This window comes from Postia placenta (genome assembly GCF_002117355.1).
Source record: "Postia placenta MAD-698-R-SB12 unplaced genomic scaffold POSPLAscaffold_1, whole genome shotgun sequence".
Taxonomy (NCBI): Eukaryota; Fungi; Basidiomycota; class Agaricomycetes; order Polyporales; family Adustoporiaceae; genus Rhodonia; species Rhodonia placenta.
Genome location: NW_020169832.1, coordinates 922,811 through 949,070, shown reverse-complemented (window position 1 = coordinate 949,070; position 26,260 = coordinate 922,811). Strand labels below are relative to the sequence as shown.

The following is a 26,260-nucleotide window of genomic DNA, read 5'->3' as shown; positions in this document are numbered from 1 at the left end:
GATTTAATTTTGAAGTCGATCGGTCATTTTACCCCGCATCGAATTATGATCATGCATAAGCGCGCGGTGAGGAGGGGCTTGAGATCCCCATCTCCCTCAGCGCCCAGCGTTGGTTTGCGCCATCTTCAGTCGACGACACTCATTCCGTTCATTCGATCTTTTGTTTTTGCCCTCTTCATCTAGTAGACCGGCAGAAACACCAGTAGACTACGATATTCTCCCGCCCCCGGCGAACCACGGAGTTGCTGGACACGGAAGACAGGTACAAACGTGTTCGCTGGGCGTGAGGATTTTGCCGATCTGCCGAAACATACATAGACAGATAACTGACTGTATGCGCATCGTCACACTCCAAAGCCTTGCGTCCCGCTCTTGACTCGCATCCACCAGGCAGTCGACCTGCCGCCATGTTTTGGCGACCTCGTCCCAATATCAAGTTGCGCGGGAAGACTTCTCGCCGTACGATCACGGCCCTTTCGGCCCCTGGACAAACGGAGGTCGTTTCTCTTGGCCAGGACGTCCGAGCCAGAGCCAAGGCATGTGTCGATAGCGCGAACCCACATCCGCTTCCCAGATTCTGATCCCGGCCCACAGGAGAGGCTCGCCGCAATTGATACCCAGCGCCCCGTCTCCCCCTCCCTAGTGGATTCGTTCAACCGCCGGCATGACTACCTACGGATATCTCTCACCGAGCGATGCAATCTCAGATGTGTGTCCGAGCGATCTCGTTGCAGTGGTTACATCTCCCTGATGCAGCTCGTCAAACGCCCAGGTTTCTACTGCATGCCGGGCGACGGCATCGAGCTGTCTCCGCGCGAGCACATTCTAACGGATGATGAGGTGATCCGCCTTGCCACTTTATTCGTCAAAAGCGGTGTCACCAAGATCAGATTAACCGGCGGCGAGCCTACTGTGCGCAAGGGGTTGGTCGACGTCGTGGGTACGTGTCCAGCCCAGATGTTTCGAGAAATAGCCTGGTTGTTCACGTCATGGGCAGCTCGTCTTAACGAATTGCGTGGGCATGGTCTCAAGTCAATAGGCATGACCTCCAACGGTATCGCCCTGGAGCGTCGCTTGCCGACCCTGGTCGAGAATGGTCTTACGCATCTTAATCTGAGGTATTTTTAGTATCCTCGGCAATTGGTAAAGCAAGTGCTGACCACTATTCTTGCAATAGTCTAGACACGCTGGACCCCTTCAAGTTTGAAATCATGACTCGCCGAATGGGCCATGACGCGGTGCTGCGCTCGCTACGAGCCGCACTCGCATCAGGGTTGCGATCGGTAAAGCTGAATGTGGTAGTGGTCAAAGGCCTAAACGACGCCGAGGTTCTCGATTTTCTAGAGTTGACGAAAGACCAGAATTTGTCGGTTCGCTTCATTGAATTCATGCCGTTCACAGGTGACGTGCCTATCATCGCTACCGCAGCTTCATCTATTCATCCTACCGTAGGCAACAAATGGGATAAAGCGAAAATGGTACCTTCGTCCGAACTACTGTCTCACATCCAGAGACAGCACCCAAGCACGATCAAGGCTCCTGACGAACTCAACGACACAGCGCGGTCTTACATCACTCCCGGCTACAAAGGCAGTTTTGGTTTCATCAGCAGCATGTCCGATCATTTCTGTGGGTCATGCAATCGACTCCGTCTCACGGCCGACGGTCAGATCAAGGTAAGAACCGTTCTCACCAGCCAATATTTTCGGAATCACGTGCGATTTCACGAGGCACATCTGGTTTTAGGTTTGCCTGTTTGACGCCAAGGAGATATCGCTGCGGGACCAAATGCGCGAGGGAGCGACGGATGATGAACTTCTGAGGACGATTGGGCACGCGGTGCGGGGAAAGCAGGAAAAGCACGCCGGGATGGAGGATATTGACGTCGTCACCAATCGGCCCATGATCCTCATAGGAGGTTGAGTCCGTTTCTTCCCTTAAGATCAACGTCTGTGACAGCCGTTGCACGTCTATAACCGTGCTGATCCGTCCGTGCTCTTATTTAGGCCTCCGTAATGACGCGAAGCGTCGGCGTACGCCATTCATACAACCCATCTTCACATCAAAATGGAGCCCTGGCCATTCAGAATACCAGGGGTCTTCCGCCGCCCGATGTTTCAGCACGTACTCTCTTCCGCAGAACGACGCTCGCACAGCGCCACAGCTGACGCATCTTGACGCGTCCGGACGCGCGTCGATGGTGGACGTTTCTGACAAAGAACCGACTGCGCGCAGCGCAATTGCGACCGGACGCATCTACATTCCAGAAGTCGCTTACGACCTCGTTACCAAGACATACCCCACACCGCATGCGAACGATGCGAACGATGCAATCTCCGCATTAGACAGGGCCAAGGCCAAGGCGCGATCGAAGGGGGACGTGCTCACGGTGGCGCAGCTCGCCGCCATCATGGGGTGCAAGCGTACCTCCGATCTAATCCCACTCTGCCATCCGTTGCCGCTCTCCCATGTCGCCGTAGTCTTGCAGCCAGAAGTTCACCGATCACCTTCCGGATCCTCAGGGCGCGAAGCCGAGAGCAGCGGGAATGTCATCGGAGATCGCGATGTCAGAGCGTGCCGCCCGCGTGAGGCAGAGCGGCCGATCTACAGTATTGTCTGTCGCGCGGAGGTGTCATGCCAGGGCAAGACTGGGGTAGAAATGGAGGCCCTGACTGCAGTCTCGGTTGGCCTGTTAACCGTGTGGGACATGCTGAAGGCTGTCGCTGGAAAAGAGATGGTGATAGGCGATATAGTGGTCTCTGAGAAGATAGGGGGCAAGAGCGGAGATTTCAGGCGGGCTTGACGGCCTGCGCTCCGATCTGTAAAGCTTGTCCTATCCCGCCGTGGCTCTAGGCTTGCGCAACAAGGTTAATCAAATTCTATAGTTGCGCAATCATTCTTGTCAACGTCCCCCAAGTGGCGAGTCACCCGCCCGAACAGGATCGGCTAGTGGCAGTATAGATGTTGCGACTTCCAAATGCACCAAACCTTCTGAGAAGCACCCGGGATGGGAACTCTCGATCCCATCTCTTCGCCCTTATATTCGATCGCGTCACCGCGATCAGCATATGGTGACGACAATTACGCGCACACTCGACAGGAGACGCAAGCATATAATATTTCCCTGCATTATTACTGTATACTGTGAGTGTCAAATACTACAAGACAACAGGTGGGTATGGTAGCAAGTCGACAGTAGAGTGGATTTGAACAGAAAGGCACTATAAATATAATATGCTAATGATACATTACTCAGTGAAGCCGGTCCAGCACGTTCATTGATTGAATGCACAAAATGTCTTGGGAAAGAACTGTAAAGGTTACCAATGGCCTCTGTTCGTCCCGACGAATCCGAGCTCAATAGAGTCTTCAACGCCCTGCGGCTTGTCTTTGCCGCACAGGCCGGCAAATCCGACCCGGTCGTAGACGCGCTGCGCGTTGTTGTCATGTCCGACGTACAGCACGACACGCTCTTTTCCACAGTCAAACAGAAGCCTGCCAGCGGTCCGATGAGCTTTGTGCTACAATACGATCGGATGCCATATGCGACGTACCGGGCGGTGACATCGCGTACCAGGAATTCCGCGCAACGCCGCCTCCGCCATGCGGGTGTGGTATACACTTTTGTGATCGCGGAGACGCGCTGCGAGTTCCGCGTGACCGCGCAAATCGTCGTAATGACCCCGTTGGCGTCGTAGACCCATATTTGGCCTTTGGTGATCAGCTCACGCGCTTCTATCCGCGCATTTTCGATGGAGAGGGGGAAAAAGACCTGTCAGCATGGCGACAGGCACGTCAGTACGTGATCGGAGCGGGAAGAAATGGTGGATGCGCTCTCACAGTGTCGTCGGCGAATTCTTTGCAGAGCTGGGCGACGGGCTCCAGATCATGCAGCGTTGCGCGGCGCAGGACGTGTCCCTCGGGTAACTCGGCAGCCGAGCCCTGGAAAATGTGGCGCGTACAGAAGGAGAAGTAGGCAGCATAAAATGGCTCGGGCTCGACCGCGAACCCAGTCACATCTGTCCACTGTCGTGCGAATGCTTTGACCAATGGTGTCATTCCAAATACGGAGTAGACCCGTTCTGGGGGCACACATGAGCGTAAGTGTCCCACCAGCTGCGTAATGCGGGGAATTAGCCACTCCGAGGTGAGAGTGCTCGGATGGTGAGGAGTCCAAAGGAAGATGGGGTACTCGCCCAGCGTCCAATTGACGCAAGTGAGGACGAGATCTAGTGTCGGAGGTGCAGAAGGCGCAAGGCTCCACATGGTGAGCCAGAAGGAGTCGCTGGTCGTGTGCGGGGATAAATGCGAAGTCTCGAGTGTGGACAGGTACTCGTGCACGTCCGCGTCGCTAATGAATTGGTGTCCGCTCAAGGCGGCCTCGGCGCTGACGCGCTTCAGGGCATGGGCAAGGACAATGTTAGCAGAGGCTTCGTGGCGTCGCAATGTAGGGTAGGACAATGCCAAGTAGTCGCTCGCAGTGTCATGTTGAATGATCACTGTGTGGCGCGAGGATAGAGCGTTCAAACCCGGCATTGGCGATTAGCTGGGAGAAGGTGAGTGGGGGACATGAACCCAGTGTGAGACGACGTACAGATTATAGGATGTGTGCTGTAGTATACCACAGGAGACGGGTGAGGAACAGCGGAACTGAGCGCAACATATGTCAGGCGGGCCCTTATATGTCCGCACAAATGGGCAGTGGATATTTGCAACGGCAGTGACAAATAGAGTAACGTAGCGCGCCCGAGGCTAGTACCGGGGAGTCAGGGAAGGGATGATGACGGGACTGGCAGCGGCTAGGTTAGCAATCGACCGCCATTCCCAGCCCATCTCCAGTTCATCTCGGTTGCCAAATGTTCGGAGCGCAGGACAGGCACGATTTTCAACCCAACCCGCATCTCCGATTTGAGCGCTCGGTCCCGAGTGTGCGCCGGCGTAAGAGTGCATGCGATACCATCGGTGGGTGCTCTGACCGTGAAAATAGCAGGACAAAACCATGCGATGCCGTGCAGCCGGACTTCAGGTGGTAATATCGGCCCAATCTAGTCGGTGTCACACCGCACCAATGGGCCTCAGGCCGCCTGTCCGACATATCTTTAAGATTAGACGTATATCCCTGACAGCGGCGGGAAGAAAATGTTTGGGTTTGGCGACTAGAATGAAAGCTAGACTCTTAGCAGGCCAAGCCAGACTGGCAGTTGCATTATGCAACAGGTGCCAGGTTATGATTGGCACTGAGCTCCAAAGGGGTGAACAGGATTGGGTGGTGGAACATGTGTGAACTGCTTTCGTGGCCACCACATTTTTCGCACGGCCACCGCTTGGCTGCCCTCGCTGCTGTGCCCCCCCTCCGCAGCGACCATCATCCGAAATTGATTGCAGACCTGCTTCCAGCTCTGATATCCTCTAGTGCTGCGAAGCCCGCACTGGCTTCCAACTTTTTGCATTCCGATCGGCTCAGCTTCCATCATCCCCAGTAGCAGGATCTGCAATCGGTCTCTGCCCCCGACCGTCGCCGCCTGCGGTCTTTCGGCAGTCGTCCGCTCACGTCTTGGCGTCTCTCCCCCCCCCCCGGCTACCACGGGAGCACTGCACTGCAGCGGGCACGTGTCCCTCTTAATTTACGGAGCACGACTCAATAATGAAGGCGCTGTATACAAGAGGCTGTGTCATCTCCCGCATCCATACGGACGCTAATGACGAAGGCTGGTCATCCCCGGATGACTCGACCGCGCTGGTGCGCTGATGGGGCGGCACATTTGCCCCAAGAAATCGCATATGTGGCAGCGCTCTCGCCAGCAACGGTCGCGTACGTCTTCATATGTATTTTCAGTAGACTTGTCCGATCATAGCTCATTTGTGGCGCTTCTTGGAAAAGGCTTGGCTGATCATATGCGCTTATTACTCTCTTAGCCCTCTTGCCCTTCTCGCAATTCGAGTCCGTCTCAGCTCGTTGTGCCGCCGTCGCACGCTCACCGATTAGCCCTATGGTACACATGAGCATCCCGAGATGACTTACTTGCTGTGTCAAGTTTCAAATCAGAGATTGTGTCCGCGCCACAAGGGTCGGAAATGTTAATCAGTACGTCTTGTATGTAAGATATTGTCGTAACCCACTATCTTACCCGAGTCCGCGATATACGGCATCGAATATTGATGCAGTCCTGTGCGTTCCGGGATGTAGTTGACACTACCCTCTTGGCCATGAGGCTGACTTGCCCGAGACGTTAGCTAACGTTGTTCACTGTCGGGCTTACAGTCCATGATTCCTTCGGCTTAGTGATCGCAATTCAGGCTTCTTGAGACTTGCGGCCACCTAGCATGCTCCGTTGGGCATTCAGCTGCTTAGAACTGCGATCACGCAACACTCGGAGCTTGTTTTTGATGGGTGTAAAACTGCGCCACCCGTGACCAAAACCACCAAGATATCATTCTCAATAAGTGATCACGCCGATTAAGAATATGCCACCTGTGAACAACGCACGGCATCCTCCATAACCCCAAGTATGCCCAATAGCCGTTCCTCGTTCAGACGTCTCCCTATCAGCTGTAAACTAACCGAGGCGTTGTCATATGTCCTCGGCACCCACTGTCCCCTGACGAACTCCTCCACCGCATTCCGGGGACGCGTAATCCCAAGAGAAAGCTCGCCTGAAACATCCGTTGGTGTGTAGTCCCGCGCCTTGAAACGGCCTGTCGGGAACACCACCGCCGGATAGTCCATCAGGTTCCAATACGAGGTGTAACCCCACCATCGGGTCGTATCATGTGGCGGTGCCAGCGTGGGCGCGGCAGGGCACAACACAGCATCGACAGGTCGACCCGTGCTGGTCCTCCGTACCGTCTGGTTCCAGTGAGCAGCGACCCTGGCTCTGAATGTCTCCCGTGCGAGGTTGAGTTTGAATGTCTCGGCTATCGTGAACGGCTTGCCGTCGTTCGGGACCTGCGACAGGATCCACTCAGACTGCGGCACCACAGGCTCGCCTTTCAGGGTCTCTCGGTACTCCTCGCCGCCGTCGAGAAAGTACAGCCTGGTCTTCAGGGCTGATGTCAGTACAATGCGGGCCCAGGCATTCGCTGCGCTCACAATGAGGTCCCACGCTTCCTGGTGATCAAGAGGCTCCCAGGTGATCACGTCATGCCCTGCGGCGATCAAGGCCTCTTTCGTGCGCTTCAGGGCGTCGAGGATGGGAGGGTGCGGGGTGACGACACCGTCGTCCCACATAATTGCGATCGACAGCTGCTTCGGGATGCCTACACCATCGATCACGTTTTGTCTCCATGGCATCTCCAATAGCGGCGGCTCCACCAGCCACGGCTCATACTGCAGCATCACCCGACAAAACAGGGCCAGGTCCCGTGCGGATGTGGCCAGAGGACCCAGGGCCCCCACAACTGCATCCATCCCGTCATGGGAACCCTCCAGACCGGCATGGGGTAGTCTACCGACGGAACCTTTCAGACCGTAGAGACCCATGTGAGCAGCGGGTATACGCTATGAAGCATTTGTTATTCACGAAGCGAAGTCTGCAAAATTGACAGGTCACTCACAATCGATCCACCGATGTCCGTGCCGATCCCCATCGGGCTGCCGTGGACAGCTATCAACGAACTCTCGCCTCCACTGCTGCCGCCCGGAGTGAGCCCTGAACCATGATCGGCGATTGAGTAGGGTTTGCAAAGATGTGACTAGATGGCTCACGTCTATTAAAAGGGTTTACTGTCCGACCATAGATATTGTTGTGCGTCTCGAGCGACTGCGTGCGGGACTTAGATCAGCAACGTGCCTTGGGGGTTTTCAAATGCCAGGGAAGGGACGGACCAATAATGTCTGCGGATTGGCTGTTTTCACGTAGATCACAGCTCCGGCCTTGCGCAGTATGTCGACCACCACGGCGTCATGCGCGGCGACCTTCTTGTACGCCCACGCTATATACCCGGTTGACGTATCATGACCTTTGACTCGTATGTGATCCTTGATTGACACTGGGAGACCATGCAGCGGCCCGACCACCTGGCCCGTTTCCTCTAAATGCCTATCAAGCTCCGCCGCTCTCTGTAGCCCCTCTTCGAACATGATCTCTGTCAGGCAATTGGTGAGATCCTGCGCGATCGTCGCAACGTGACAGAACGCCTTGAGCACTTCGACAGCAGTATAACGGCGATCACGAAGGGCCTCCACCAGCGACGTCGCGTCCTGTAAGACAATCTCCTTCTCGCGAGAAGTGAGCTGAGACGTTGGGATGGCGGAAACGTCTGTTCTGGAATCCGGTACTGGCACCTGCAATCTCCACCCCTGGAATCGATCTAGAAGAGCCTCTCGCTCTCTGACCTTCCATTTCGCCGTCTCCTTCCAGCTGCGTGACGATCCATTAATGGAGCGCTTGGAGTCGACAGCGATGTCGCTACAGAAATCGCCGTTGGGAGACATGGTCGGGGGGGTTGGGCACTGGGTGGGGGGCGCATATCCGGATATCTCCCAGAGGCAGTGTTGCACTTAAGCGTGAGGCCGGAGATAGAAATGAGCATCTCTTCGACGAATCGAAATTCTCGATATAGCCCTTATTACAGTAGCGCCGTCGGGCAGGACATGTGGTGGGCGTCCTGCCTCAGCTGGTTCACTATTGATTGCGCCAGCTTTGCAAGAAGAAGGCGTTCTTAGTGTATGCGCGCCCGGTATTTGGCAACTGGGGCCGCTGGAATGGACGGCTTCGAGCCGTGTAGGTTGTGCCGCGACCTAGATCAAGTAGTCAGCGTACGACTTAACAGACACTTGGTAGGCGCCCTCGTTCGACATGCAGATACAGCGGATAGACTGGCGCTCTCCAACGTGCGTTTTCGGCGGAGAATGCACAAAGTCGTGTTCATTCCCATAGCCGAAGTTTCCCACATCAGCGTTTAGTACACATTTACTCGAGGAACGAGGCAAGGCTATGTTCTATATCCTTGTCCACGAGACGTGCGCCCTGAAGGAAGAGCGTGGAACATCGTCAACTTCAGCGCTCGACAGTCCTAGATACAGTGCACGCTCACATCTCGAACTTTGATTATCGTAGGGATTGACTCCACCTTCCACGGGTCTGCTCGAAAAGGATTTGACAGACTTTTCCACCTATTCAGAGTAAGGGTTCAGCTGTCTGGAGAGAATGCCAATACCCACTCAGGCCTCTGCCCAACGTAGACTATAACGGCCGAACGGCCGTCATCCCGTCCAAATGCATTCTTGACACGGCTCTCGACGGCAACGCAGTCCTGCAGCGCAGCGGGGGTTGTTATCAGCACACTTCAGGACGCTTGCCGAGGCTTTGGCGTCGCCTCGATCATCAAAAATAAGCCCTTACTGGACACCAAAGGTTCCCGCATTCATCACGAGATGCATAGAAAATCACGAAATCTTCCTGGACGCCGTGTCGGAGCGTGGAGGGATCTGTTGGGTCTTGGCATTCGCGCAGGGTCATGGTGGAACTGACAGATATGGAATGATTCAGACTCGATGGCCCCGGAGATTGTGCGTGCTCTGGCGTGCTCTCGCCATTTCCTGGCGCTCCTGCGATGGAAAGAACCGTTAATTTCCGATCACGCTTAAGGAGAATGACCTTCTCCACGAGTCGATCGCAAGAGGTGCCGGACGGTCGCAAAAACATACGGTGCCGCGCATGTCGACATCCGGTCATGCGGCCGTCCCTCTTCGGCAACTCGTTTCCATCTCACGACGCTCACTACACCGATCACGGGCGCTGCAATCACTGTACAGAGGCATCGCTACAACGAACGAATGCGCATGCCAAATATACATGTGCGCCAAGCAGAATAAAGAAGAGACGAAAAGCTACCAGAGTGTCCGAGAATCAGAGGCAAACAGAAAACGGGGGTGTGTGCTACGCTATTACTTATACCAACAGAGGTCCGTGCGATATTTAAGAAAGGCTGAGGCAGACATACTAAGCAATATGATACGCTAGAGCAGCCGGCCTGAGAGTCCGTCGACGAGTCCATCACCACCGCAGGAATCACGGAAAACTTCATGACGAGCGAGACCATCCTGACTTCCCTGACCAGCTCGAGCCGCCGGACGCCGAGTTGCCACTCGCGTTCGAGGCGCTCCAGCTTCCAGCGGTGCTCGATGCCGCCCAGCCGGATGCAGAGGAGCTGGCACTGACGGCAGTAGCAGCTGCACTGTTTGTTCCCCACCAGTTGGCAGATGAGCTAGCGCTGGCGCCCCACCAGTTTGAACTCGCCACGACAGAGGTTGCAGCTGCGGTCTCGGTGCTCATCCACGTGCTGGAGGCGCTAGGCGTTGCGTAAGTGTTCCAGCTGTAGCCATTGCCCATGGTCAGGGTATAGCTGCTCTTGCACTGCAGACGCTACAAGTCAGCTACGGGCGTTTATCACGATGTAGATAGTGTCCTGACCGAGTTAAGGCATGACGCAAGCATGGTGTCTGTCACGGTCTGGGTGGCCGTGGCGGTCAGAGTTGAGAACTCGGTAGCAGTCGCGGTCTGCGTCAGCGTCTGCGTTTGGAGTATGGTCATGTCCTGGGTGAGCGTGGCGGTCATGGTCTCCTCCACGGTGCTTGTCTGCACATTCATTTATCAGACGCTTGCGGTCTAAGTTCGGACACCATGCATACCTGCTCATTGACATAGGTGCTTACGAATGTCGAGATGTACGTCGTGGGCTGCACGAGCGTGCTGATCTGCGTCACGGTGACCATCTCGGTCTCGAAGTCGGTCTGAGTGGCAGTTGCTGTGGCAGTTGCCGTCGAAAGCAGCGTCTGGGTCTGGATATACGTCCTGTCCTCGACCATGGTGGAAACGATTGTGTTCTCCACAGTCCGCGTCTGCCCAAATCGCATCAGTCTGCTGCAAAATGGCTCATAGGATACACTACGTACGTTGTCGATGACCTCCGTGCTGACGACCATCGAGATGTAGGTAGTGGGCTGCACGATGGTGCTCAGCTGCGTGACTGTCTCCATTTCCGTGAGGACATCTGTCTCCGTTGCCGTCGCGGTGTCGGTCAGGGTCGCGGTGGCTGTCGCCGTCGCAGTGGACAACAGCGTCTGTGTCTGGAAGTAGGTCCTGTCTTCCGTCACAGTCTGGAGGTACGTCTGTTCCACAGTTTGTGTCTACGAGAGCCATCATGGGCATCAGATCCTATAGGCCAAAATTGAAATCCTTACCTCGTCCACGATTTGCGTGCTGACAAGCAGAGATGTGTACGTCGTGGGTTCCACGAGCGTGCTGACCGAGGTGACCGTCACCATGTCAGTCATAATCTGCGTCTGCGTCGCAGTGGAGACGAGGGTGATATTGTCGGTCTTTGTCGCCGTCTGCGTGAACTCCAGTGTCTTGGTCTACAGAAGGGTATCAGGAGCAATTCTACGGGTGCACCCCAGCAGCCACTCACGTTGTCGATCACTTGCGTGCTGACGTAGACACTGGTGTACGTTGTCGGCTGCACAATGGTGCTAAAGATCGTCGCTGTCATGAAGTCAGTCTCAGTCTCCTTCTGCGTCTCCGTCGCGGTCGCGGTCTTGAAGTCGGTCTGCGTGTACACATTGACCTGTGTGCTGGTAGCGGTTGCTGTGACCGTCTGCTCAACTGTCCTCGTGTTGTCAATAATATCGGTCGAGACGTATGTCCATGTTGTGGGCACCAGCTGCGTTGATGTTAATGTTACGAAGTCCGTTTGTGTTTGTGTCACGGATTGCGTGTCGGTCTGAATATCCGTGAGAGTCGCGTACACAGTGATCGTCGTGGGCACGGTCTGTGTCTACACACGCCAGACATTCAGCGCTTCGATCCGGGCAAGGAAAACGAGAATACATACCGCTGTTTGGGTAACTGTCGCGTATTCAGTCGACGTGACGGTGTAACCCCCGTAACCGCCACCGCCGTAGCTGGGATTGCAAGAGCCCGATCCACTTCATGACGTAATGCATCTCAGAATTTCGGACTTTTTTGTAGAGAATACCAATGATGCTCACTCATGGTTAATAATAATAGTTTCATAGCACCCCGTTGTTTGCCACTTTTAGAGGCGCGATCGCGTCAGGTAAGATCGGCGCTACTTTGATCGCGCAGACTCACCCAAGATTGTGATTGGCAGGACCCGTCGCTGGCCTTCGTGTAACCATACCCACAGGCTAAACTTTGGTAACCGCCAGCCATGAAAGACGAATACGGCATCATCGATTCAGACGAATATGTGGCAGGTGTCGTGTACTGCGAGGCCGGCGCAGATGAAGTAGCGGCAGCGGTCGAGGCAGCAGGTGCTGAGCCGCCTGCAGACGAGGCTGGTGCGGCGTAGCCGTATCCGTACGCACTAGGCGAAGCAGAACCGTACGCAGTTGGCGCCGCGTACGCGACGCTGGACGGTACCGAGGACCATCCATTCACCGCAAGCTGGGCGGCGGCCGTACCGACAAGAGAAAGCCCGAGGAGTACCGAATGCATGTCGAAGAACGTCAAAGGGGCAAGATAGAACGGTTGCTGGAGCCTGCGATAACCAGAGCGACTAGGTAGCTTGAATGAACGACTGGGAAAGCGGTCTACGCTGAGCGGGACTGGCTAGCAGCGGCAAAAATGCGGAAAGCTATGCGACGGACGCAAAGCACTCTGCGGGGGCCATGAGTATCTTTCGGGTCGACGATGTGGAACATTGCTGCTTACCGCTTAAAAACAAAAGGAAAGTGAGAAGAAAGAAAACCGAAGGCTAGGGGAGGGGGGTGAGGGCGACGAAGGCATTTTGGCGGTTATATGAGATACGGTGAGCACACGCGACGGAGGTCCCGCATCGAGGAACGGTATCAGTTGATCGTGTCGTCTGGGAGACTACGGCGGACGACTTGGCGCTTCGTTGGCTTCAAGTCCGGCCCCCCATTGGCCGGCCTGTCACTCCTTGGGAATCATCAAGACCAGCAACCCATTCGAAAGGAATCGGATAGATGCATGATATTCCGCACAGCAACCAATAAGAACAGAAGTACGGTAGTCCACACAGCTACACAGCACCCAACATCATGTCGTCCGCCGCCCGAAGTCACCATGCACGTCCAGCAGAATCTTGAGCGCATTTCGCGCGCGAATCTTGGCCAGGTCCTCTGGTTGGCTGGTGTACGCGGTCTCGATCTCCTTGCCCTGCCCGTTGAATGGATACTGCCGAGCCAATCAGCGTCCCCGATATCCCCGAAATAGACATCACCACTTACGGGGAAGAACTGCGGCAACCAATCGCGTGTCAGCATTCTGCCTCCCGTCATGGTCTCTATGAGAACGAACCTTGTGAAGATACTCGTACGCGACCAGTGTGAATCCAAACTGTGGGCTGCTTCGAATGATTCGAGCCGGTCCGCCTTTAAAGAACGCCTTGAAGCCTTCTTCTTGGTCTGGCTCGGCCCCGTCAATCGACGCTGACACGCCCGATTCGCAGTGGAGCACTCACAGATCCTCACGAACGCATCACCCATGCCCTTGTATGTCGTCTGTCCCGAACGCGCCTCTACCTGCAGCCGCGTCTTTACCACGTCTACATAGCCCCCGTCAGCATATTCTCATCGGCTACGCACAGGCGAGCAACCCCACCTGCAGGTGTCGTGAAATATGCGGCGGGCATTCCACTGCATCATGATAGCCATTTCGGCGTGCCGTATGTCAGTAACAGGCTATGCATCAAGCCAAATGAATGGACAGATGTATAAGACACGTACGCGATGGCAGCAGACGCCAACGTCTCGAGGAATGACAGTTGTTTCCCATTGTAGCCCTCGTGGAACACGTCCCTCTTTAGGTGTGAGTATGCCGGAAAGTAGATAGCCGAGAACGGGATATCACGCAGCAGACAGGCGCTAGCGCCCTTGTACAGACCGAGCAAACCAAGTTGACGGATGATGTGAGCTGCACCCTTCGGTGCGGCCCCCTCGAGCTTGGCAGCTTCGCCTTGGATTTGGAGACGGATCTTTCTGTGTGGTTCCGTTAGCACCGCCTCGTGTCTAAATGTTCACACGCTACTTACACGATCTCGAGGGGGTTCGTGAATATCTGGACAGCATACGTCAGCCTATCCACGCCGCTGTATCGCAATACAAGCCTACATACCACCTGACAACCGCCAGCCGTACCACCAGCGACCAATTCCCAGAACAATTTGATCCTGCCTGTCTCAGGATCCATAGCACGAGACCGGACAAAGTCATTGACTGTCAATTTGATTGCCTTCTCTGGTGCGACACCCTGCCATAATCGGTTAGCGACGTCGACGCGTATCAACGGGATCAGCGCTCACAATCAGCTGTGGTCCCAATCCCCGGTAGAATCCTACAAAGCCTTCGTTGCGGAACACTTTCTTGACACAGTCGAGACTGTTCTTGTACAGCAATTGTCCAACGACTGAACTGCGTTGATTTTGCATACTGAAGAAATGACATGTGAACTCTCCGCCATCGAGTTGCAAGAAACGTAACATACCGGGTCTATGCAAGTTACAATCATTGCGATGAGAACTAATGGAGAACATGGGCCACCACCGACGTACCTTGACTAACAGGAAATATGAGTATCATCACTTATCGATTCGAAGCGCATGCACTCACCGAGGTCAATTGGGTATACGATGGTCGCACCGAAAGCACCGGCGAAGCCTGTCAATCAGACATGGCATCACGTCTCATAGAAACATCATGCACAGCAACGCTTACCTCCTTGCACGAAGTTATATACTGAATGCGCAACCGAATGTACGAACGATGTCGTAGCCGGAGTCTCTTCTTCGTGCCGCTCCAAGGGCGCCCGCCACCGCGGATCAAGCAACGACGCAAAATCTAGCAAGGCCAGGCGTTGCATCGGGTTGCCACGGCCCGCGAAGTGGAAAATGATCTGTGCTTCCATAGGCGTGAACAGGGAATAGCGGGTGCTCGTTTCGCAGTAATTCAAGAAGTCCGATTGGTCAATTCGCCCATCTTTCGACTTCGCGATCGCTTCACGGATGATACTGAACATTACAACGTCAGAACCCGCTCACAATATGACCCACAGAGCGAAGACACCTACCGCTCGATCATGTCCATCTCTATCGGAGGCATCATTTACACTCTTCATTGGCTTGACTCGAGAGTTCAAATTTGCCCACCTCTGATAATATTATGGAACGCTATGACTTCAGAATATGAAATCCGGCCCCCAGGGGAAAGGACAGTGAGTGTCGGCAGTCGCTCTATGGTAGCCTCGGATAGTTTATGTCCAGCAATTTCCTACAGGTGTAAACCAGTAAGAGGACGAGAGAACAGACAGAACTACCTCCACGTACTAGGATGATCCTCTTGAACTCTTCTGGGAGAATGAAACCGTCCCGATCCTTGTCTAGGTACTTGAATGATTGACGTAGCCGTTCGCCTTGCAGACCCTTCATCAACTGAGTGAACTCGTTGTCTGTGTCCAATGTCATCAGCTGTATCTGAATCGGCTGGGCGTATTACCTACATCCGAGGACGTGTTGTCCATTTTTGGTACCAAGGTAAAGCTTTACCCAGTCACTATAAGTATGTCAGAACGAGCAGGCGAAAGGAATCAATCGCCACGTACCTGTCGAAATCGAATGGGATAGCGTGTGTCCCAACATTAGCATTGAAGACATTCTTGAACTCATCGAAAGTGATGGTGCCCGAGTCATCTCTAGCGCAAGCAACGTCCAGAAAAGCTCAACAACAGGCACATTGCCAGCAGGCAAAGACGTACACGTCAAAGTACTGGAAAGCAATCCAGTAGTCCGCATCAGGCCTCTTCAGCAACGTCTCGAACACCACGAAGTCGTCCCAGGACACGGCGCCCCGCTTGCTCGAGTCCGCGACCTTGAACAAGATCGCGAACTGCTGCCGGCCAATTTTCGTCAAGTCCCCCGAGGGCGCGATCGCGTTCACGAACTGCTCGCTGCTCAAGTACCTGCGCACGATGTGTCAACCCGCCCTCGCACACATGAGCGTGGCACCCGCGCGACGTACTTCTGCCCGTCCACCACCGTCTGCGCGTTCACATCGAAGGCGCGCCTCCACCGCTTAATCTCCGTCTCGGGGACCGCCATGGCGTTCCGGACGTGTCGTAAAGTTGAGACCGTGCGTGCAGAGACCGCGAGCTCATCCGAGTCAGCGTGCACGGTCGGGAAGATGCGCGGCAGCGTGAAGGGAAACATTGTCAAGCCTCACGTTCGGGGGAGGAGTTCAACAGCTGGCGAGCGTCAGACAATCTTCACAGTACAGGAGGGGTATCGCCGTTCTAGGACAGACACAGCTATATCAAACTCTAGAGATGTAGACTCGAGTATACGACGGTCCGCGTAGTGTAGTCTAGAGCAGGAAAGCACGAGAGTCTAAGGACAGCGAGGACAGCGTGCCGCCGTACAGGGCGGAACGGAATAATGAGCGGAAATAAAGCGATGAGCTGGCAAGGTTGAGCTTGCGGGGATGCAGTCGGCTTGACTCGTGCATGTTGCATTGCGGGGTTAGAGGGCTGACGTAAGCACATTTTAGACAGCCAAAACTGATAGCAGAAGCGCAGGTGATTTCTCGCTCTCACGCAACTCGTCGCGACGCGACTGCACTTCTCAGCTTCATCGTGAGCAGAACGAATATGGTACTGCCGCCGGGCTGTCCTCACGCAGCGAACGCCACTGCGTGAGGTAGCCGGAAACTGATACAGTACATCTCTTTGCTTGGCGCGACTGACCGCACCCAGTGGTATGATGTCTCCTGCCCGAGCGAATGTCCCAACTTGTCCTCCACTCTCTATGACAACAAATGGCAGATGTACCTGCATTAGCAACGCCGACGATGGTGAGAAATGGGATACTCCGTACCTGCCGGATATCGATCTCAGCCTTTTCTGGCTCCAGCTCTCGGGTGAAGCAGTAGCAGTGTATCATCGGCATGGCCTCCGAGTCCTCTGCGCCGTAAAGCCCGCTCAAAGCCCGCTCGCCTCCGTTCGCGGATGCTAGCACGCCACGGAATTCGTCTAGAAACTCGATGGCCGATTCGGGCAGATTCATCGCGAACTGAGTGATGCGCCTCCGCCGTGGCGCCGGTGGTGGCGAGCTGTAAAAGCGCTCCGGCGACCGCTTCCTTTCACGTTCTTCTTGGAACTTTTTCCGGCGTTCCTGCCTCAGCTGTGCGCTGTTCTTCTTGGGTGGAGGGTCTCGGAAGGGACCATCGAATGCCCGATTGAATACCGAGCGGATGAAACTCCGGCCGTCTTCGCAGAATGGTCTCACGAGCTCTGCTACCTGTTGAATAAGAGTCGCATCAATTCTCACTTCTCTCTGGGAAGGAAGTAAAAGACGCATGCCAAGCCAAGGAGATGATCTGGGAATCTTGGACTAACCTTATTGTCCTTGACATTCTGTTTGAGGTATTTATAACTTGCTGGGTTCAGATCGTTAGCGAAGACACCACAGCCTCTCTTCGCCGCCGGGATAGCGAAGGGGCCTACCCCCGCGAAGACATCGGCTACGACACCTTCTGGCTTGAATGAATCGACAAGGCGACCGTGCTCTGTATGCAGCCGCGAATTCCAGTAAACTTCGCTGAAGTCGAACGTAAACTGGCAGTTTTGTTCATGCTATTTAGAACGCGTCGTGAGCTCATGGTTCCGTCATTTTCAGCAACGGAGCGACTGACATGGCATACGATAAAGTCGGACTCTCCGGCTAGTAGTTCCATCTTGAAGACGCGGTACTTGGTGTCAATCGTACTCGTTTTGTTGACGACGGATCGGATATGGCCCGCATTTTTCTGCAAAGGCGGTGAGTCTATGGAACACGACATACGTTGGATCTGTACAAACATCAAGAATTACTTGACCTATGATATGCTTGTACGGAAGATATTCGGCTTTAAGGTTGAGATGCGCTGTATATCCGATTAGTGTAGTACACACTACTAGGCATGACACACATACCTATGTGGCCGACAGAGGCGAATCCAGACGGAGCCTCTTCCACGAGCTCCTCGGGAAGGATGGAGGCCAAGATATCATCTCCCAGTACATTGCAGGTAAGCATTATCCGACTAGTACATGCCGGAGTCTTTACCTGCAATCCAATAGTCGTAGTCTAGGTCTAGCTTGTGAGGCACAATCTCTGCTGATTCTTGCTTAAGGTATTCTTGTGCTTCAGGCGGCAATTCGCCTGGCTTGCCATGGCATCAGCCACTCTACCAGAGCGAGATAGAGATGAAAGCGAAGCACCTTGTTCCTGGCACCCCAAGAGCACAAGCCTATTCCCGTCCTCCAATGGCACAACGCTCTTTACCCTCTTCAAGCCTAAGAGCAAGCTGACGACATGCTCTTATTTAAGCGACAGCCACTGTTGTTGATGGAGCATCGCACATACGTTTTCAACTCGTTGGCAGCTAGCAGCTTGCCCGCCTTTGCCGGAGGCACCTTGGCGGCAAGGACCGTCACTGACGTGCAGAAGGCGCTTTTGTCCAGCTCCTTCATCCCGCGATGCACAGGCGGGGAGATATCGATGCTAAGACCGCGAGCCATGATGAGGCGAGAGACAGAGAATGGCAGTCGCGGGGGTGATTTGAGTTTGTGTAGACAAGCAAGCATGGAGGCCGGAGTGCTCGAGAGCAAATCATCGAGTCAAGCACCGGCGGCAACATGCGGGATCTAGCGGGAGATCGCGATCGATCGCGATATGATCTCTGAGTGTCTCTGATGCAATCGTCGACTGAAGCCAAATTACTTACTCTGCCTCGAGCACTTTCATCCGCGACATTATACACCGTGTTATAAGACGACTCGTGAGTGAATATTATCATTACAATTCCTGGTTTCTTTATTCTACGATTCTCACCCGAGGCAGCAGCGGAGAATACTTATCCTCTACTCCTTGGCACGTAACTTGATACCTTGCAAGCACTGCCGACCCACATCGCTCTGTCCGACCTCACTGTTCTACACCCGAGCGACTCCTGCACTGCACCTACCATGGCGCACGATCTACACCCTCTCCCCGATCCTTCTATACTCGCGCATATCGTCGATGTCCATTGTCATCCCACCGACTCCCCAACTCCACCGGAGGCGATGACCGCCATGTCTCACCGAATGTGTGCAATGGCCACGCGCGCAAGCGATCAGCCTCTCGTGCGCAAGCTTGCAGAACAATATCCCGATAGCGTTATTCCATGCTTTGGTGCGTGTTCCCACTTCTCCCTCACGTCTTTGGTAAACATGATCCTTCGGAACCGTGACGACCCTATGCATTCTCCCTCTGGCATCATGCTCTGCTCACCATCCTACCCGTCCAGCACATTAACCTGCCATCCCAGGCTACCACCCCTGGTTCTACCACTGGATCTCGCTCGCCCCGGCTTCCGCGGTCCCCTCCAAACGCTCACACTACGCCTCCCTCTTCCTCCCCTCCTCAAAACCACAGCACGCCGACGCCTTCGAGCGCCTCCTCCCCTTCCTCCCCGACCCCACCCCGCTCGAAACCGTCCTCGCCGGCCTCCGCGCGGACCTCACGGCCTTCCCGCACGCCATGCTCGGCGAAGTCGGGCTCGACCGCGCCTGCCGCGTGCTGTACAAGCACCCCGTCGCCCCGCCGTACGCAGAGGCGTACACCGCTCACGACCACGACGACAAGCGCGACGGCGCAAGCAGCCTCTCCCCGTTCACGATACCCCTCGCGCACCAGGTCGCGATCCTCGAGGCGCAGCTCGCACTCGCGGTCGAACTGCGTAGGAACGTAAGCCTGCACAGCGTCCAGGCACCCCAGGCCACCGCGGAGCTGCTCGCGCGCATGAAGGCGCGCTTTGGGCACGCGTGGATGGACATCAGCGTGGACCTGCATAGCTGCGGATTGAGCCCGGAGGGCTGGCGCGACATCGAGGTGCGCATGAACCGTTTGTCTGGTCTCGCCCGTACATGATGAAGCGACATCCTGATGCCCAGCGCACCCACCCAAACGTCTTTCTCTCGCTTTCAACGGGGATCAACGCGCGTTCGCGCGGGCACATTGCTCTGCTGCGCGCCGCAGCGCCAACCCGCCTTCTGGTCGAGTCGGACTTCCACGATGTGCGCCTGAGCGCGCCGTATACGTGGGATATGGTGTGCCGCATTGCGGACGCACGCGGGTGGCGGGTTGAGCAGAGCGCGGCGGAGGTCGAGGAGGTGGGCGGCGAGGACAAAACACAATGGGGCGTGGTGTGGCGGCTGGCAGAGAACTGGCGGAGTTTCGAGCGCGGTGGACATAGGGAAGCACCGAGGACGAAGAAACGGGATAAGAGGAAGCTGTTACTCGACGACAGCGAGGAGGAAGAGGACGAATAAAATTTCCAGAAGTCAAATCAGCACCAGCAACGAGGCATTGAGGTGGGAAAAAAAGTAACGCAAGCTCATTGTGAGTCCACGCAAGAATAATGATATTATCGTAGGATAGGAACAAAGGAACATACAGTATGCAAGAGTTCCGAGGCAGCAGTAGCTGGTATTAGAAAGCGTACATGAGCAGGAGGATTAAACATACGCCCACAACGCAGCCCACGATGATTGCATCTCGCCGCCGCCGTGACCTGATCATGGAAATGAGGTGGTTCATCCCCGGCAGGGAAGCTATCGGCGGACTTGTATGAGTACTTAGCACCTTAGTACAGCAACGTGGAGAGCACACGCACTTAGCACTCCCGTCATTCGCGCATTGATCCCCGAAATGGTCGAGCCTTGCCTAGAGAACTCTGCACGGGTCTCGTATGCTTGGCTAATGAGGGCATGTAAGTGAGATGGATGCTGGCTCGTGGGAAGCGACAAGAAGCAGATGCGTACGCAAGGATATCGTCCGTCATACGATGTGAGCTGTCGATGTGTCCCCGCTCGGCTAGCAACGAGTCGGCCGCGGAGGACCTGTATGCACTGCATGGTGCGGCTTCACATCAGAAGAGTGGAACGTGTGAAGTCGCGTAACCTCAGACATACTCGATGTCGTTCCGCACGCCGCTTAGCAGGTTCGCTTGATCCAACGCGGCCTGCACGTTCGTCTATGCGAGCCTAGTCAGTACCTGAACATGTCGCCGGGGTGATCGTGCGTACTTTTGTCCTACGGAATTCCCGTACGTAGTCCTGATACACCTCCCTATGTCTCTGTATCGCACGCAACATGGTCTGCGATGGAGGATTGTCCGTGTCATCTGAGAGCGCAGAGAGCTGGTCGTTCAGTTCTTGCAACTGCCCATGGCCGAACTGTGAACATCGTGCAGCGTGGTGATGCAAATACGCACACCTTCTCGAGCAGTTCCTCGCATTCTATCTCAAGGTCTTTCCAACGCTCGCCTGAGCCAGTGGCCTCGATGTCGTCCTGGTGGCGGGCAATGGAAGAAGCAAGGCGGGCATAAGCTGTGAGTTTGGTGTCGAAGAGAGACTCCAAGGTCCGACATTGACGATGGAGTGAGTCGTATGTGGACATGGCGCCAGCGCAAATAATATGGACTACTCAGAGACCCAGAGCTAGTACAAGAGTGTAGACGAAGTACACAGCTGCGCGGTGTGTACGCGCTGCGCACGCGGTCCGGGGAAGCTCCGGGTAAACGTCACCAGTGCAATTCGGGCTTTGCCGAAGCTTGTTCTGCTCTCTCCAATATTACTCTTTTACATCTCTATGCTTCTCCATGTCCTTCAGGGCCTCCAGCTGCAGACCTGGACACCAATGGCCCTGGCTTGGTGATCTGTTTTCTAGCTACCGTATCTCTATCTGTAAACTTGGACGTGGTGGAGTTGAAGATGCCTCTCGCATCGCTTTAGATCCGTATTGTGGATAGGGCAAGATTCAAAAGGCGTGCGAGATGACTTATTTCAGAGCCGACGATGCCACGGTGGGGAGCCAAGCGGGGACTACATTTTCATACGGGGCGAGCGAGGCAGATACACCACAGCCTAGGTGGCAGAAGTCTCCACCTACGCACGCCCCGATCGGTGACGCGGCTTGCAGCGTATTGACGTCATATGCTTCCGCTTAGCCCCACAACGTTTTTGCCAGCCCTATAAAACGCCTGCAAATTGCAGCTCATCCCTCACAGCTCACGTTCACGACTTTTTCACGCGACCATCCTCTGTAACCTTTTAACGACCACTTTCTCTACCAACCACCAATATCCACCATGGTAAGCACTCGCTCGACTTCCGCCTTGTCGCCGCCGTCGCTGACCCTAGCCCACAGGGTACCGTTGTCTCTGCAATCGCTGGTGCTATCGAGGCCGTTGTCTCTGCGGTGGCCAGCATCATCATGATCATTGTCGGCGTCATTGTGACGGTATGTCCATCCGCTCCGCCTTCGCAGCGCAGAGGCTCACTGTCAAATTCATAGATCATTGTCACCATCTTCGATATCATATTCGATATCATCTGCTGCAACTGGTTTGGTGGCCGCACAAGACGTACCGGCACGCACAGATACAATTTCGGTCGCTCGGGAGGAGTAGGGTCGTCACTTTAGGCTGTATGCTGTAGCCTGGTGATTGACACGATGATCTACGCCTGACATACGACATACCCCTTCGCATACAATAGTCATACCTGTAATAACGATACCTCCGTCAGGGCCTCCCGACTGCCTTTGTATGAAGGTTAATGTTTGTTCTCAAAGATCTGATTGCGCTTGTGTCTGTCGGTTGCCACGGTACATGTTGATCTTCATCTCCCGCGGGCAGGACGTTCACATTATTCTCCTAAGAGTCGTATCTGATGATGATCTTTTTGACCAGCCATGACAGGCCCGAGCTATCTATCAGAGTATCTGACGAGGTTACTTGGTCCGTCTGGCTTTCTAGCCTTCTCTTTCGGCCGACTGACCGCAATATCTTGTAAGCATTGCCGGATTGACTCCTTGTGTGAAGCCGTAGGGTGATGATTTATCTCGTACGTTTCAGTGGCTTATATATCGACGTCATGTGGATGCTTGTTATGTAAGTCGTCGCAGTTTCTCAGAATCATTCGTGCGGGCCGGGCGGTGCTCTCTTGCGCATTCCTCGAGTACATCTGTCAATCGGCCCCCATTCCATGTATATTCTGCCATGTCGTTGCTGATGATCTGAATGCATGAAGACATACATAAGCGACAGTCTTCTGTTAATTGGTCTTTGAGATCAACTTATCTCAGGTGAGCACTCTTGCATGCCTGTTAGTGTGCTGTTGAAGAAAGCGTCCCAGTGCTATCGTGCCTTCGAGATGTGCTAAATTTCACAATGGTAAGCTTAATCGCACTCTGCTACTATGCTATCCAACAGTATCTCACAATCAGTCAAGCTTCAAGTAGCGGACATGCCATGTTAATCTTCACAGCCATCACCCCTTTCTCATTCATATGGTCAAGCGGATTTCTCGATTTGGATCTAGACAAGAGTACTGATGCTTGCGAGATACGTGCTTGAGGAAAACACATTCCAGTTGGATATTATTCCCTTGGGCAGAAGGAGGCTAATGTTTGGTTCATCTTTACATCACGTCTTGAAAATGTCCCTGACAGATGGTCTTGTGCCACACAGCCAACGTGACCCATATTAAGGGTAATTGTGAGAGCTTTGTTGTCAATCTCGGTTTTCTTTACCTCATTTATCACCGCATCATCTATCGTGGCTAGAAAGGAAACCTCTGTGCGCAATCTTGAAGAAGACAAGGCATCTAGATGCCTACTTAAATATCCCAGCTGAATGTCGACGTCCAATCTCCCTCCGGTCTTTACTTCAGCCTGTCTCTTCTCCTACCAACCCCAAGTGTTTATCTTTGAGGCGTTTTCCTTCTGGTAGGTGCGTCACCTCGATGCTATAGCAGAAGAATCTACTTACAGCGATCAAGACAGTACTTTATGTCGCTTGCATTTACCGGCCGCGTCGTGTGTTGAACCCGATCTTTGTTAGCCCCTGCGTTTGTACTTCTCACCCCTTTTTGTTCGCTTATTGTTGTCCATTAGAACGGCACGCTGAATGCAGCCATGTCCAGCGGGTTGTGCGTTGATCTTTTGGGGTTAGACGTAGGCTGCGACGCATCAAGTACTAGCAGCCCAACATCAGGGACCGTTCCCGCTTCCTTAAGCAGTTCTTTGGCTTCCACTACCGAAAGCTCTCCCATCAGGAGCACATTGCTCACATACAGCACTTCACCCCTGACTCATATAGTACATTCTTCATCCATTGACAGCGATGTGACCATCCCACTTTCCGCCACCGTGACGTCCCAGCCTTCTCCTGTCTCATCTTCATTGCCACAGGCCTTGCCGAGCACGACTGTTCAGTCTGAATGGACAACCTCAGTTTCAGTGTCTGTGGGATTACCCACGCATCCCTCATCTGCATCAACCACCGCGTCATCACTAGCTTGGAGCACTGCTTCTTCTCAGAGCAGCTTGCTCCATTCTCATTCCGCGCAACCTGCTGCAGCATCTGTCACCGAGAATGTGACGTCACCTCAACATATGAGGTTTCCCTGGACAGCTGTCATCGCGTGCGCCATAGTAGGCGGCATATTTATCGTTTCTTTGTTTGTGTGGTTCTCCCGGAGGCGGTACTGCCGATGGCACGATATGCAAATGCGTCGTGAACCAGCCTTGATCTCTACACATATGAATGGTGAGTGCTAATTATCGTTGCGGGAACACCGCAATACCTACGCTGGCGACTGCACTAGCGGCAGGCCGTGAAGACAGCGTAAACGGGCCACCCCCTGACTACGATATAGAGGCAGAAATAAAGCACGACGGTTAGCGCGAAGGTTCGAATTCTGCACGTCGTTTGGCTGATATCTGCCATGACAGATGAGAACAGTCAAGCGGAGCTACGAGCACCCGACGAGCAATCTCCTGCTCACCCCGTCAGCTCTATTCCAAATATAACCCCTGATAGGACCAGTGTGGATGCTGTGGTACCGCTAACCCTGCGCGCAACAGATGCAGGGATCTCGTTCTCTCAAGATAACATACCCCATATATTGCCGCCTGCGTATCGGGATGTCTTCAGTGATTAATGTAGTCTGTAGCCTGCTGTTTGCGTAGACTAGCCCCCGAAAAAGTATACCCTTCACCCTGATAGTAATCTACTATCTGCAAGCCATTTGTACGAGCGGGAGACAGAACATTGTCTAAGTTTTCGCACGTTTAGCAACGTCATCAGCGACGGGGATGAGGTGCCGCGTACGGGCGGAGCGCCCCTGCTGATTGAGGTGAAACTGAGATAGAAAGAGAGTGAGAGAGTGAGAGAGTGAGAGAAAGGCTGTATGCGGGCCTTCATCCGTTGTCGTTGATCAACGAGTTAAGGGCTTGGCGTGGACAATATACATATATGCCTCACACGAAACACGTTCGAGGCAGCAGTCACATAGAGCAAGTGAGCCGTCAGCAGGGCACGATAATGAACTGGTAGGGCTGATCGCGAGTCCTCTCTCGTGCGGGATGCGAGTAGGTACTACGCTGTCGATCCGAATATAGCCTAGACAATTTGGGCAGGGTCTCCTGTCCTAACAACCACAGCTGCCGTGTGCATGTGAGATCTGTCGAGCACCGGCCCATGTTTTCATGTCCCGATCCTGAACATTCGAGGACTAAATGTGATAAGAGACGACACGCTGATTCTTTACCCGTACCTCAAGCCCATTTCGTCAGAAGAGCAATGAATGTGTCCTGCAGTGACAGGAAGCACATAACAGGGGTAAACGGTAAATGGTCATTGACACACATAATCCGAAAAGGAGCACACCCTCGCTTGACATCGATCGACTATGGTGAGTGATCATCTAAGCCTCACGGGCACACACGAGACACGATTGCTCGCGGGAGTCGTGGCACAAGCGCAGCTATGCGAATGGGTGTCTTCCTTGAGCCTACCGTATGAATCCGCAATCGGGCAATTCCGCGTTGCTGCGGTACTCAGGTAACACGTTGTGTATTATCCGGATGAGACTGTCGGGTAGCGAACCGAATGGAACACATTCGAATGAGGAACATGTTCTCGAAGATAGAACCACACATCTGGACCTACCAATAAACGGCAATATCTCCATTGGAAGATGCAGCTGGTATGTTTCATGAGAAAATGAGCTCACCAGGCTAACGCCGCTAGTTGATCTGAGCGCTGTTGTATTTGGAGATTGCTTCGGAGAGGTCAACAATCCTTCAAGGCGCGTATCATGCCTTTCAGCTGAAAACACAATTCCAGTCAGTCTGAGGATAGAAGAGATGTTTCGTCATACACAGAAAGGCCGATGTGGGAAGCTTTATGATT

General features: G+C 54.1%; 11 protein-coding genes across 11 annotated transcripts; 3 read left to right on the top strand and 8 right to left on the bottom strand.

Moving 5' to 3' along the window:
• Positions 1-407: 407 nt before the first annotated feature.
• Positions 408-2,803, top strand: POSPLADRAFT_1063930 (hypothetical protein; the record flags this gene model as incomplete). Its single annotated transcript, XM_024481742.1, has 8 exons — positions 408-540; positions 575-709; positions 773-940; positions 998-1,118; positions 1,178-1,401; positions 1,453-1,676; positions 1,747-1,918; positions 2,157-2,803. 8 exons carry the CDS (start codon positions 408-410, stop codon positions 2,801-2,803), a joined length of 1,824 nt encoding a protein of 607 aa, XP_024343901.1.
• Positions 2,804-3,320: 517 nt separating this feature from the next.
• On the bottom strand, positions 3,321-4,536 carry POSPLADRAFT_1129648 (hypothetical protein; the record flags this gene model as incomplete). Its single annotated transcript, XM_024483862.1, has 3 exons — positions 3,321-3,495; positions 3,555-3,772; positions 3,841-4,536. 3 exons carry the CDS (start codon positions 4,534-4,536, stop codon positions 3,321-3,323), a joined length of 1,089 nt encoding a protein of 362 aa, XP_024343900.1.
• A 1,853-nt stretch (positions 4,537-6,389) lies between these two features.
• On the bottom strand, positions 6,390-8,439 carry POSPLADRAFT_1175843 (hypothetical protein). Its single transcript, XM_024488382.1, has 5 exons — positions 7,826-8,439; positions 7,706-7,760; positions 7,555-7,649; positions 7,091-7,498; positions 6,390-7,039 (listed from the first exon to the last, which is right to left on the bottom strand). The coding sequence occupies exons 1-5, from the start codon at positions 8,432-8,434 to the stop codon at positions 6,458-6,460; spliced, it is 1,749 nt and encodes a 582-aa protein (XP_024343899.1). The 5' UTR covers positions 8,435-8,439; the 3' UTR covers positions 6,390-6,457.
• A 473-nt stretch (positions 8,440-8,912) lies between these two features.
• POSPLADRAFT_1128913 (hypothetical protein) lies at positions 8,913-9,461 on the bottom strand (the record flags this gene model as incomplete). The annotated part of the gene is made up of 4 exons (XM_024483793.1): positions 8,913-8,969; positions 9,037-9,115; positions 9,164-9,255; positions 9,345-9,461. 4 exons carry the CDS (start codon positions 9,459-9,461, stop codon positions 8,913-8,915), a joined length of 345 nt encoding a protein of 114 aa, XP_024343898.1.
• A 290-nt stretch (positions 9,462-9,751) lies between these two features.
• Positions 9,752-12,568, bottom strand: POSPLADRAFT_1175841 (hypothetical protein). The gene is made up of 8 exons (XM_024488381.1): positions 12,096-12,568; positions 11,993-12,036; positions 11,836-11,929; positions 11,413-11,772; positions 11,186-11,359; positions 10,416-10,580; positions 10,228-10,358; positions 9,752-10,194 (listed from the first exon to the last, which is right to left on the bottom strand). Exons 1-8 carry the CDS (start codon positions 12,459-12,461, stop codon positions 10,026-10,028), a joined length of 1,503 nt encoding a protein of 500 aa, XP_024343897.1. The 5' UTR covers positions 12,462-12,568; the 3' UTR covers positions 9,752-10,025.
• A 372-nt stretch (positions 12,569-12,940) lies between these two features.
• POSPLADRAFT_1164379 (hypothetical protein) lies at positions 12,941-16,202 on the bottom strand. The gene is made up of 18 exons (XM_024487819.1): positions 16,001-16,202; positions 15,738-15,941; positions 15,585-15,674; positions 15,483-15,535; positions 15,310-15,431; positions 15,133-15,253; positions 15,054-15,072; positions 14,702-14,994; positions 14,593-14,644; positions 14,290-14,416; positions 14,103-14,237; positions 14,020-14,045; positions 13,715-13,966; positions 13,590-13,624; positions 13,450-13,533; positions 13,287-13,393; positions 13,217-13,225; positions 12,941-13,163 (listed from the first exon to the last, which is right to left on the bottom strand). The coding sequence occupies exons 1-18, from the start codon at positions 16,186-16,188 to the stop codon at positions 13,026-13,028; spliced, it is 2,055 nt and encodes a 684-aa protein (XP_024343896.1). The 5' UTR covers positions 16,189-16,202; the 3' UTR covers positions 12,941-13,025.
• A 446-nt stretch (positions 16,203-16,648) lies between these two features.
• On the bottom strand, positions 16,649-18,536 carry POSPLADRAFT_1129863 (hypothetical protein; the record flags this gene model as incomplete). The annotated part of the gene is made up of 10 exons (XM_024483890.1): positions 16,649-16,701; positions 16,722-17,086; positions 17,135-17,274; positions 17,373-17,609; positions 17,669-17,782; positions 17,835-17,899; positions 17,949-18,026; positions 18,082-18,181; positions 18,202-18,265; positions 18,382-18,536. The coding sequence occupies 10 exons, from the start codon at positions 18,534-18,536 to the stop codon at positions 16,649-16,651; spliced, it is 1,371 nt and encodes a 456-aa protein (XP_024343895.1).
• Positions 18,537-18,983: 447 nt separating this feature from the next.
• On the top strand, positions 18,984-20,330 carry POSPLADRAFT_1129006 (hypothetical protein; the record flags this gene model as incomplete). Its single annotated transcript, XM_024483796.1, has 4 exons — positions 18,984-19,191; positions 19,328-19,604; positions 19,659-19,890; positions 19,953-20,330. The coding sequence occupies 4 exons, from the start codon at positions 18,984-18,986 to the stop codon at positions 20,328-20,330; spliced, it is 1,095 nt and encodes a 364-aa protein (XP_024343894.1).
• A 160-nt stretch (positions 20,331-20,490) lies between these two features.
• On the bottom strand, positions 20,491-21,459 carry POSPLADRAFT_1042372 (hypothetical protein; the record flags this gene model as incomplete). Its single annotated transcript, XM_024478092.1, has 6 exons — positions 20,491-20,612; positions 20,675-20,757; positions 20,823-20,909; positions 20,973-21,034; positions 21,087-21,221; positions 21,277-21,459. The coding sequence occupies 6 exons, from the start codon at positions 21,457-21,459 to the stop codon at positions 20,491-20,493; spliced, it is 672 nt and encodes a 223-aa protein (XP_024343893.1).
• Positions 21,460-21,835: 376 nt separating this feature from the next.
• On the top strand, positions 21,836-22,485 carry POSPLADRAFT_1051253 (hypothetical protein; the record flags this gene model as incomplete). The annotated part of the gene is made up of 3 exons (XM_024480142.1): positions 21,836-21,865; positions 22,210-22,302; positions 22,357-22,485. The coding sequence occupies 3 exons, from the start codon at positions 21,836-21,838 to the stop codon at positions 22,483-22,485; spliced, it is 252 nt and encodes an 83-aa protein (XP_024343892.1).
• Positions 22,486-23,954: 1,469 nt separating this feature from the next.
• On the bottom strand, positions 23,955-24,427 carry POSPLADRAFT_1030265 (hypothetical protein; the record flags this gene model as incomplete). The annotated part of the gene is made up of 2 exons (XM_024476721.1): positions 23,955-24,097; positions 24,139-24,427. The coding sequence occupies 2 exons, from the start codon at positions 24,425-24,427 to the stop codon at positions 23,955-23,957; spliced, it is 432 nt and encodes a 143-aa protein (XP_024343891.1).
• Between the last annotated feature and the right edge of the window lie 1,833 nt (positions 24,428-26,260).